The sequence below is a fragment of the Pituophis catenifer genome, unplaced genomic scaffold (assembly GCF_029215685.1).
Source record: "Pituophis catenifer annectens isolate HBS135680 unplaced genomic scaffold, rPitCat1.0.hap2 SCAF_2, whole genome shotgun sequence".
Lineage (NCBI taxonomy): Eukaryota > Metazoa > Chordata > Lepidosauria > Squamata > Colubridae > Pituophis > Pituophis catenifer.
In genome coordinates, this window is record NW_027256882.1 from 242,428,963 (window position 1) to 242,441,446 (window position 12,484).

The 12,484-nt window shown below is 37.3% G+C and overlaps 1 protein-coding gene across 1 annotated transcript; it reads right to left on the reverse strand.

The window, feature by feature from the left end:
* Positions 1 to 470: 470 nt before the first annotated feature.
* Positions 471 to 12,030, reverse strand: ZNF475 (zinc finger protein 475). Its single transcript, XM_070935706.1, has 3 exons — positions 11,383 to 12,030; positions 3,699 to 3,879; positions 471 to 622 (listed from the first exon to the last, which is right to left on the reverse strand). Exons 1-3 carry the CDS (start codon positions 12,028 to 12,030, stop codon positions 471 to 473), a joined length of 981 nt encoding a protein of 326 aa, XP_070791807.1.
* Positions 12,031 to 12,484: the final 454 nt, after the last annotated feature.

A 12,484-nucleotide genomic window follows, 5' to 3' on the forward strand; every position in this document is an offset into this window, starting at 1 on the left:
ATACCCACTTTTGATGAAGGCTATCAAAACTTTTATAGTCCATATGTTGCTGTCGATCGATCCCTTAAACTGAAAATTCATTACTAAAAATAAACGTTCTTATACATGATTTACTAAATGAGGAGTATATCAAACAAAACCATTTCTTAACAGACATTGCAATACTTGGAAGAACGGTAATCACTGAACAGCGTGAAGGCCACTGTCCGTTCTGTGAAGGCTCCATCTTGCAGATGTTTCCATAAAGGTTCTTTTTGTCCTTATGAGCCACTTCATCAATAATTGCTGCAAAACACTGTCACAGGTGCTACAGGTCCCATATGTCACTCACATAATCAATACTATGTTAATTTTATGCAGGGCAGACTCGGAATGAGTCTATATAGTTCAATGATTCTTCATTGTCGAAACTTTCATTCTAGAGGTTAGAGAACAATTTTGTTCTTTAATTCCTTAACATGAGGAAAGCTTTATTTTGGTATCTTTGGTTTACAGGACCGCTGATGGACAATCAGTCTGTCTGGCAGGAAGGTACGGCCACAAATATCACATGGAACTAGCTGGCTCTGGGCGCTTTGCCACGCAGACTCATTTAAAGCATCAAGATCATAGTAACCTTTGGCTGGAAAAAATTTAAAGAGAGAAAATATCAGTTTTCATTCTAGAGAATCATACTCAGTTTTTATGGAAAATAGTTTTAGGAAATACCTGTTGACTGAGCCTTTCAGTTTTAACTAAATCATAGCCCTTATGAGGGAAGAAAAACCCAGCAAAACTCTGCTTATTGTCTCAGGAGTCACATAAAGCTAACTACAACTGAATAATCTTGTACTTCTGGAGAAACCATTTCAGCATGTGCTGCGTTACACATTCTTAACGTATTTGCCTACCCTTCAAATATCAGACTGTGTTACCACGTCTTTTTTCTTTTTTTTTTTTAAATCCTGCTTAATGAATCAACATTATCCAACCAAAAGGATGAAGAAAAAATGTACAGTGTTCTCTCACTTTTTCACTCTTGCTGTTTGGGATAAAGAATTCTGCTTAGTTCCAATTTCATTTTTTTTAATGTCTTCAGTGTGACTCAGAGTACTATAAACTCAATGACCCAAAGAGCAAAATCAGCAGACATCAGGTTAAGTCCATTTTCTTATCCTTTCCCATACACAGCAATTTCAGCTACAGTTTTTTCTGCAATTATTTAGAGATTAAGGCAGCTGGCATGCATGTTAAATGCTATAATTTGCATCAACATCTTTGCTCCCATTTTTTACTTAAAAGGGGGATTGAATGCAATTTCTTTTTCAAAGAGCTACCTTTAGCTGAAGTTTATGCCAGTAGCTTCTTGAACCTCACATTCTTTGTGGCAGAGAAGGATGAGAGAAATCTCAAATAATTTGCTTTTCTCACAAGGACTGGCATTTGAAAGCACAGCTTTTAACGCATTAGCTAGATTTGAAGATACTACGTGCAAAATTCCTGAAAACAAAGGTTATTTCTGTCAGAGACAAAATGATATCTTTTTTTTCCCCACAAGAAGCCATACTCTTGAACTATGATTCATATAAGGGTAAAAGCCTTACATCTTTTAATGTGTATGTTCCTCTTTGCTAGATGAGCCATCAACTGTATTCTTTTGGCTGCAGCAATTATACTCCTTTTCAGGAAATGAATGTGCATGCCATATATTTAACATTAAGCAATGTAAAGCAGCATTACATTGGCCTCTTCTCCTTCCAAAAGTATCTCTCTGGGGGAAGGTATTTTGCAGTTAAAAAGTGAGTAGAGAAAGTGAATGCTTAATCTTTTCCCTGTTAGTTGAGTTCTCTGTTGAAGTTGTCTCCAAAGCTTTCTGTCTCGTGTAAAGTTCAGCGTTTCGGATTTATACTTATCTTGCCAGTATTAATCCAGAAGCACTGGAGTTGTGGAGAAAAGGCTGAATATTAAGGAGAACATTAAAGGTAAAGGTTCCCTCGCACATATGTGCTAGTCGTTCCTGACTCTAGGGGGTGGCGCTCATCTCTGTTTCAAAGCTGAAGAACCAATGCTGTCTGAAGACGTCTCTGTGACCATGTGGCCAGCATGACTAAATGCCAAAGGCGCACAGAATGCTTTTACCTTCCCACCAAAGGTGGTTCCTATTTTTCTACTTGCATTTTTATGTGCTTTCGAACTACTAGGTTGGCAGAAGCTGGGACAAGTAACAGGAGCTGACCCCGTCATGTGGCACTAGGGATTCGAACCACTGAACTGCCGATTTTTTGATCGACAAGCTCAGTGTTTTAGCCACTGAGCCACTGCATTCCTTTTAAGGAGAACATTAAATTAACACTATTTTCCCCCTCCTCCCCCCACACACCCCTTTTCACTAATGCTCGAGCCCCAGCCCTGGCAAAAGAAAATGAGTTTTGGATTGCTACATGCAACTCTTGAATCACGTATAGTTTGAACCTTTTGGCAAACAAAAAGCAAAACTGGAGTAACGTATTGCATGATTATTCCTACCCATCTTAAAAGCTCTTAGATATTAGAGCTGTCCAAGTATCCAGCTCAGAGATTCAATCCAAAAGCAATTTGATGAATCCATTTAAATTTCTAAATTCAATCTCCATGGTAATTTAAAGTATCAAATAGAGTCAGGCACTTCTGAATCAATTTGGGGGAGGGGAGGAATGGTAACAACATGGGGATGTGTGATAGGTTTGATAATGCAGGTGCAAATATACTTTTTCTGAACTGATTCAAAAGTCCAAACTGATCCTTTCACAAATTAAGATTGTTCTGAATTTGAATATGCTTGCTAGAAATCTGTGATTGTCTTTCTTGTAGCCATCTAAATTTCCATTCCTATGCTCAAGAACAGCTAAAACAATTCAAGTATCAATAGTGGGGTGCAGAAAAACCAGCTCCTCATGTGACTTTCAAATATTTTAAAGACACAACCAGTCTATATAGGATGGATTAGATTTGCAGGAAGGTCTGTTAAATAAAGATGCTTAGCTGAAACCCACAGTTGCTTTTTCAAAGATGGCCATGGGATCTACAATAAATTCCATTATTCTACTTCTGGAAGTCTTCCAGGATCCAGACAACTTCATAGATTTGGGCAAATGTTCAAGGTGTAAAATTTGGCCAGGATTCCATTCCCCAGTTCCCCAAAATTTATAATCTTTCCATAGTTTTTATTGACTATTTTGAAGGGGGGTTGCTATGCTCATATCAAACTGTCATAACATTTTAAAAGTAATCTGTTTTTTAGTTTTAAATATATATTACAGTTATGGGGGGAGGAAACCACTGAATAAAATATTCTGGAATTTTTTTGGGATCTGTATCACACAAGTTCTTAATTATGTCATGATTGCTTCCTGATCCATATGAAGGTCCCTGGTCCATATGAAAAGTTTAACTTTTTATAATACTGTCTTGAAATGTGGTTGCAAACATAGAGGATGGAAGCATTTCATTTAAATCTCCAGAATATTGACTGCAATTTGAAGAGTACCTGTTAAAACTTGCTGATGTCTTTGAAAATATGCCTCTAGAAGCCATATTGTCACAGCAGTACAGGCACTGTGATCCATGGATCACGTGTATGCCAGAGAAGTTGATGCAGCCTTTCTAAAATTGGTTTCATCCTAAAGAGTTGTCCTTCATCCCTAACCAGCAACTGCTTGGCTGGCTTGTTTGTAACTTACCTCCTATGGAACAGACAACTGGCTTTACAGGTTCAGCTCTTCGCAAATGTTTTGGCAGTTGATTGTTCTCAATGTGCCATTTTTTCAGACATTGTGGTTCATGGATGCCTATGGAATGGGTTCCATACTCACGGCCACAAATATAACAAATAACTGTAGGAGGTCGCCTTATCATGGGAGACTGCAAATAACAAATGCAGTTAAAAGACAATTGAACTCTTAAAACAAATTAAGTTGCAGGAAGGGAGTAATGTTGCATTAAAGGAAACTCTACTGATAATGAGATAGAAAAGCAAGCTCCAAAGTACATGATAAGGTATTTCAATATCTACAAAACATGGATTCAGAGGTTGGTAATTTCTAATTCATAGATAAATATTTGTATCAGTTACATGAATCTCCTGGGGCTGGCTGATTTTCCAAGCTTTTAAGTGGGTTATTATTTGTTTGTATGAAATCTACTGTGGACATTTCATCAAGGAGATGATAAGAAAACAGTTGAAAAGAAAATTTACCAATATTGGAAATGGGTCTATTCCAGAGGTGTCTGTAGGAGATGTAAGATAACAACAGCTGCAACCAGGTGACTATAGCCCCAGCCCATTTTGCTTGATGGATGTCAAGCATGTGACACACATAAAAAAAGAACAGGCTTTGGTCATGAGCTGAGCTGTCCTCTTGACTTTTTTGAACCTTCCCTCAAGATAGCACTTATATGTCACTTCACAGTGCTTTACAGCACTCTCAAGATGCTTCTAATCCAGTTTTTTTTTTTTAATTTGATTTATATGCCGCCCTTCTCCGGAGACTCAGGGCGGCTTACAATGCATTAAGCAATAACCGTCATACTTTTGTATATTTATACAAAGTCAGCTTATTGCCCCCACAACTGGGTCCTCATTTTACCTACCTTAGAAAGGATGGAAGGCTGAGTCAATCTTGAGCCTGGTGAGATTTGAACTTACAGTAATTGCAGACAGCTGGTGTTAATCACAATGCTTTTAGTCTGCTGAGCCACAAAGCCCTTATGAGACTCAACTGGCTCACCAGTTACCCAACTTTTCCAGCTTTGTGGACTGGCAGGAGGGGAGAGAGGGGATGGTCCCATGCGAGTGGCCAACTGCATGCTTGCGCAGGTGGAGTAGGTGTGAATGTGCTCACATGTTGCTTGTACAAGTGGGGATGCACGTGCATGCTTAGCCGCCCCTTCCAGGGCCCAGTTCCAAATGGCTCACAGCCCAATAGTGGTCCACAGCCCAGGGTTGGGGACTCTGTCCTTGTTGTGGCCCACCAGTAACCAGCAGAGCTGGCAGCAGATTTGGACAGTGAGGAGATTGGGGAGGAACGTGGGCCAGTCCTGGAGTCTGGGGAAGGCTTGGACAAGGGCTCTAAGTCAGAGGCAGAGAGGGGGCCAAGGCCATCTGGTAATTCTTTGCTGCCTCTGGAGTCTCCAGAATCTGACATCAGTGAGGCAGAAGAACAGTGTGAGCCTGTTCCCAGTGTGTGCATGTGCAGAGCTGCCAGGAGACAGGGACAATTAAGAAAACAGGGTTGATTTGGGAATAAGGCTTGGAGATGATTGGCCCCTCCCATAAAACATGAAAGAGAAGCGAATAGGACGTGAGATTTTGCAGGAAGCAATTAGTTCATCTGGTCGGTAAAAGCTGTGACTCAGTTTGACTCTGTGCTAAGTTTGGCCTTGCCCTGCATGTGGCAATTAGTTCTCTGGCAGCATTCCAAGGGAGATAAGGTGAGTGTTTGTAGACACTCCCCTGCAAAACTGTTTTATAAGGCTTTTGACTGGGAATAACATTAATTCACAGTGTTTGAATTAAAGAGGTTTCCCGGAACTAAGTTTGTGCTGTCTAAGGAAGCCTAATCAGAGCAGTCCTAGTATGCGTAACAACTTGTAAAAAAATGTTCTCTGATCTATAGTAATAAATCTGGATTGATTTATATTTGTCTAACATTCCTGCAACATTTCCAAGATGGCAATTGCATCCACCCTGTTAATTTAAAATAATTGAAATAATAATTTTACCTTAATAAAACATTCAGTTAAAACATTTTCATTAAAATTAAATAAAAATGACTGAAATCTCATTAAATAGTTCAGTCTTTTGGGATGTTGGCATTCTCAAATTTCATAAGATTTGGGGTGGGATGAGATTTCAGAATATATAATGGAATATGTGAGGAGGCAGATCCCCAGAAGGGAAGGGATACATACCAGAGGAGTAAGAGGTAACTTAGCCCAGATACAGTATAAAGTATGAGAGAAAGAGGGTGAAGACAGCTCCTCTATGTTAGTTCAGAAAGTGTATTGTAGATGAAGATAGTAGGGTCTTTGGTCTAGCAAGATTTTGTCTAAAGGGATGAGAATTCAGATGGAAAGAATTGCCATGTGTCATTTTGGTTTTGGACTTGGGTACAATCACCTAAAATTATGAAAGTTGATGATATGGTCAGATTTTAGTCATTTAAAATATGTTGGGACAGATATGCCAATGCTATTACATGATATAAAACAACAGCATTTGATATTTGAAAAAGTTGCTAGCCCCTTGCATTGCATTAACTTATACAAATAAACTATAGCAAACCTACTTAATAAATGCTGGAGCAGATCTACCTATCTCAACTGGAGTCTTTAACTTGGAGAGGTGAGAGAAGATTTTATAAATGCAAGGAGTTCTACTAGATTATATGGCCTTTTTCTCCAAGATATGAAATAGTCCCCATATACTAAAAATAGAAAAGATTTAAAGCTACCTTTGAGTGGCAAAAGCGAAGTCACATTTTAACCAATGTATTGTACTTGCTAATAGGTTGATAATTTGGACTTTTCAAAATAGAAATAATCATCCTGCCTTCCACATCATGAAGTTCAATAGTTCAATATTTGAAAGAATCCAGTAGCTCAATATTATTCATTCAAGGCAGCAAATCAATTGGTTAAAATATAATGCTAAGAGTTAATTTGTTTTGGATTACAGCTCCCCCCTTTCCTGAGTATTGGACTATTGACTTCAGCAGGGAGAAAAAAAAATGAGAAAATTGTGGGGATGATGCACAGATGAACTTTCTGCCTCCGGGCAACTCAAAGCCTTGAGGTCCTGCTTCAGAGTCCAAATTATTTTTATTGTTAAACATATATATTGATTTCCTGGAGTTTTAGCCCTTGCATGGCAAATAGGGAGGGGGGGAAGGGAGGGATTTAAAAAATCACATGCATTACAACATCATCACACAAATGACGGGAATTGTGTACTGAATGTCATTTGTGTCATGATGTCATAATGGGACTGCCACAGATTGCAGAACCTTGCAGTTATTTGGTCAATTGTTTAAAATACTGTGGGGAATTCCACTCAGATATAATATACAACAATATATTTAAGGTATTCAAACCCTTAGAAATCTGTTTTCTTTCAAAGCTCACAGTTTTCTGATCCAGTATTGTTTTTTTTTTTTCTTAAGGATTTAATAAAAAATAATGATATGAATGGAAAACATTGTTGAAATTGGTAAGTAGCCAAAGTTTATGATTCCACCTTTATTCAATTTTATTCAGTTTCAAAAACTGATTGCCTAGCACCATTGGAGAAAAGGCTTCTTCCCTTTGTTAGCACTCCCTGAATTGACCAGGCGATTGTGTTTCCCACTTTCCTAACTTTACTCCAACATTTGTCCACAATAGTCCCTGAAAATAACTTTGCAAACAATAAAGTGAAAAGAATTTAAAGAATTGCATCCAGTGATGATAGCATCTAGTTATTAGCTGAAAATTAAACAGAAAAATATTTCACTCAGCCTTATAGAGAATGAATGTTTGTGTCATATTTATGAACCAAAAATGATTTTATGAATTGTCAGTCTTTGACCTTACTGTATTTTATTTCTCTGTCCATGTCTTTTCTTATCCATTCCCTAAGTGTGTTTGAGTGTGTACACTTTTTTCTTAAGAGAGAATTCCATACATCTGATGATCATAATGTCCAGAATACCCTATGCCTTAATAAATCTTTTTAAGATGTTGCCAAATTCTTTGGCAGTTTTAATGCAACCGAGTAACAAAACTATCCCCCTGGAAATTGGAAAAAAATGAAGGCTTTGTGGCTTCATTTTTTAAAATGATGTAGTTGTACTGGAATTCAAATATGGCTTTCAGGGTGTAATGGTATGTGAGATTGACCTTGGGAGACAGGAGGGAGAGCTTCACACTACCCAATCAGCATGTAAAAGATATGTCAGCCCACAGAAGGAGGGAGGACATGAGGAATGTATCAGAAGGGACTCTTCCTAGATTTCCAGAGACCAAAAAAGAAAGGAGGGGAGAAATGCTTTCAGTCTTGCAAGATTCTGTTAATGTAACTCTTTGTTTACAGTGGTACCTTGGTACTCATTGTTAATTGGTTCCAGGAGGTTGATGAGTACCAAAAATGATGAGTACCAAACAAATTTTTCCCATAAAAATAATGTAACAAGTCACAAGGCAGCTGACACCGACAACTTCTAACTTTTATGTTGAGTACCAAACAAACAATGAGCACTGGAACAAAAATTTTGCGTCAAAATGTATTGAGTACCACATCTGATGAGTTTCAAAGTGTTTGAGTACTAAGATAACACTGTACTTTATGTCCTGTTATTATTCTGTCACAATAAATACAGAGCTAGTACTCCTGGTTGTGTTTCTTGTATGCACTACCTCACAGGCAAACACAGGGCAAGAAGTATCTCTATATTAGCCCCTCAGTTGCAGTGAGAACATAGAAATACTTCAATTTTTGATGACCTTGACAGGAAATACCAGAAACAACATGTATTTTTATTTTGTAAGAGGACATACAATAGAGAAAAGCAGCAGATGGCGGTATCTGATAGTCAAGAAACAGAGCCAAGGGAATTAAGTGGTTGCCGTAGATTGACAAGAAGAGCATCAAAACAAGACATTAGAAGCATTAAGTAGCAACCAAGGCAGGAAGTAGGAAAAATTTTCCATGGAAGATCACAGTCATTTTTCTTCACTGGAAGAATATTAATCTCTGGAATGCTTATGCTTCCCATAACAAAAAGCTATCCAAAGCAGGATTCAAGAACCAGGATATCTAAACAGACCTACACAGCTTAGGCAAGCAAGCTTTTGATTTTTTTAAAATTTCAGCAGTTTTCATCTTAAAGTTGCTCAGGTTGAGAAACGCTGCTTTAGACTATTTCTTGAGGCGCAATCAAACTTGGTTAATCCAAATGAGCCCATATATTCCTAGCAATTGCATAACAAAACAATTATATTGAACTAACAAGTTCATAAGAGTGAAACTGGCTTTCTCTACAGATCAGAAAAGATTCAGTTGGGAATAAATCAGGCCTTGGATAAAAATTCAGTGGAGCATTTTTTTTTTAAAGTTTATTGGTCTTGTATGGGGACCATCGTTATTTTTAAGAATAGAGTTATGATTGATAACAGTTTAATGTAACCTATGGTTTTAAAGGCTTGAGAAGATTAGAGAATGACAGAACAAAAGCAATGAAGAAAAGTATGCCTTACAAGAAATTGCTGAAGCAGAAGGATTATTATTTCCTTAATCCAAGAGTGTGAAATTATTTCCCCTATATTTTCTCTTAAAGTGCTTCTGATGAAGCTCTCAAAAAGTGAATTTAAATACCGTCCATATTGTCCCAAAGGTGCTTTTTCAGGCGGCAACTGGACTTTCTTGTTTTTTCTTTTGAAGACATTTCGCTTCTCATTCAAGAAGCTTCTCACCCAAGAAAATGTTTAGCTTCTCATCCAAGAAGCGAAACATCTTCAAAAGAAAAAACAAGTAAGTCCAGTGCCTCCTGAAAAAGCACCTTTGGGACAACCATGACCTGATGACTGAGAATCTTTACAGACTGTAGAGTCTCCATATTGTTTCCCTTTTCTGATTAAAGTGCTGACTCATTCCCACAACTGGGACTGTATATTTTCAGTTGTATCCTGTAATTAATGTTGATCCTCTATTGTTCAATGAGAGACATTATCAGACCAGTCTTTAGAACAGTGTATTTCAAACGTAACAATTTTAAGATGTGTGGACTTCAACTCCCAGAATATCTCAGCTGGCTGGCTGAGCCAATCTTAAAATTGCCAAGTTTGAAAAAAGATTGCTATAGAAGAACCCTGTGGGTGGGTCAACTCATTTATTCCTAAAAATTTCCCAAGCAAATCAGTGAAATAAGCCAAATTACCTCTTGTTTTAAGTTAGTATAGATGCCATGGGTGCAGTTTCAAACAATTCAGTAAAGGAATGTACATTTAAGAACCTAACTCAGTATGGAGAGTAAGGATCCCCAAGGTAGTAAAAGAAAACACTATGCTTCTGACTGAATTTTGTGCACATTCATTAGTTCTGGGAGAAAAGCTCTCAATTAACAACCAGTCATTGCTAGAGCTACAAGAGCATTCTACTTGCTTGATTTTAGCTTAGTACTTCCTTGGGATTGTTCGAGTGTGTAAAGTCTTTACTTAGAAAAGAACTCCATATTTGATGATCATAATGTTATTATTACTTAATATTAATATTAAGTATTACTTAATATTAAATAATATTAATTACTTAATATTTAAGTAGATGGCATAATCATATTATAGCCCATTCTACCTTACTCCATTGCAAAGAAAAGTTATTAATTCTTTGGAGAAGGAAAAGAAGTATTTTTGAATTTATTTCTGGAAGGGAAAAAAAGTCCTTTAATAGTAGCTGAAATTTTAAATTTAAATTTTTCCCTATGCACATTCAGCCTGAGGGAAACATAGAGATGGAAACCTTAATAAATTCAATATTTAGCTGATGCTCATTAACTGTTGCTATATTCCTAGATGATGTTTAACAAATATATTTTCTCATGTAAATTTTTGTAAATCACAGTTAAAGGACAAGCTCATGAAAGATTCCTTGCATACCCTGCAAGAATCAATTTACAATCCTCTCTACTGCCTTGCTATACATCTAGTAATCTAGCACGTAGGATATATAAAAAGACCTAAATGATTTCCATTACAAGGAGAAGTTACATTGCAAGTTAATCTGCCTTTTGAAAAATATTGGTCTTTATCCTAGCATGGCTATAGCAATTTCAAATTGCAAAATGTTCTATGTGCTTCATGTTAATTTTTACATCCAAATACATTAAATTAGTACCACAATTAGGCTAAAAAAGAGCAAACTGTTATGCTGAGTATTCTATCAAAATGAAATAGTATGATTGCACCTTTCTTCTTATTTCGTCCTAGACCACACCTGACCATTCTGCAGCTTGCGGGCCACATCTGGCCCTTTTGTTGTGCCTGTCTGGGCCCATGGCAGGAATGGGGCCCACAGTGTTGGTGGGGGCTGTGGTGGCAGGGGCTGCAGTGGCGGCCCTATAATTCTACCCTCCACTATAGTCCTTTGGAAGATTAATTGCCCACCCTTGTCCTAGGGACAGGTCTTGATCTGAACTTCTAAGGTTTTGTTGTTGGTGCCATTTGCTCATAATGTAAAATACTTATTTATATTTTCTGGCATAAGACCCTAGCATGACTGAAATCAAGAGTGAAGATTTTACCATTAACTTCAATTCCAGTAGAATATCATCTTGCAGTCTGCACATGAGAACAATGGGGGCCTCTTTCAGCTAGGTATGATGCCTTCTCATTTACCTTGTCTGATGATGATGCCCCATAACCTGTAGATGTAAGCAACTTGGAGTTTGAAGAACATGGATTAGACTTCAGTTTGCAACTCTTTTGATGTACAAGGAGGCGATCTGGGAGGAAAGTGCGACCACAGTTTTGACAGGGCTGGAGCTGAGCTTGAAAACTCTGAGCTGCTGCTTCATTTTCAGCTGCTATACTAGAAGACTTTCCAGGAAGAACCTGAGGTTTAACAGGTGGTGCTCTCCTGAGATGTTTCGGTAGTTTGCTATTTTCAATATGCCACTTCTCCAGACATTTTGGTTCATGAATAGGAAGAGATTGTGAACCAAACTCTTTGCCACAGATATAGCACACCCTTAAGCCTGGTCTTCTTGGTGGGATAACTGGTCGATCCCATTGATCCTGAGACATGCTTCCAATGTTTTGCTTTTTTGATACTGTCACAGTTTTGGGCCTCTTTTTTCCAGGATTTGTTTTAACTACAGAATTTAAACTCACTACATCTGGTGAAAGTGCAGGAAGCTCTGACCCAATGGATGTTGAGGCCTGTTTTGAAGACAATCTGCTAGGGACATTAGTAATGGTTTTTCCAGAAGTTGGCAGAGTTTTATGATGTTTGCTCAAAGTCTTTTTCATGAAAGCTGTTTCCATGAAAGTTATAATATTCCATTACAGTCTCTCTGGACATAAGTAGTTGTGCTTGTTTGGACTTAATGTTCTCTGTGGTTGTCTTTCAGTTGATTTTTAAATACTATGGAGTTCTTTGGGATAAAAAATATCAGAAATTCTAATCTTAAAGAGTAACTGAGAGAAATCTGACTACATTTGTAGTGCTCTGATGTTTCAATAAGATGGTTTCTATGTGTCCTTTTTTTGATTTTCTGTTTTTTGGGGAAGTGTCTTTTTTAATTCTGAAAAGAAATATATGAACACATTTTAATTTTTTTTTAAAAAAATAGATTTTTTAAAAAAGATAAAATATCCAAATTAAATAAAAATGATTTTGAAATATATCATTATTATACTTCTGTCAGTTGAGCAGGCCTGGCTAGCTGACCATAGTGGAATTTATTTTGAATATATATATATATATATATATATATAT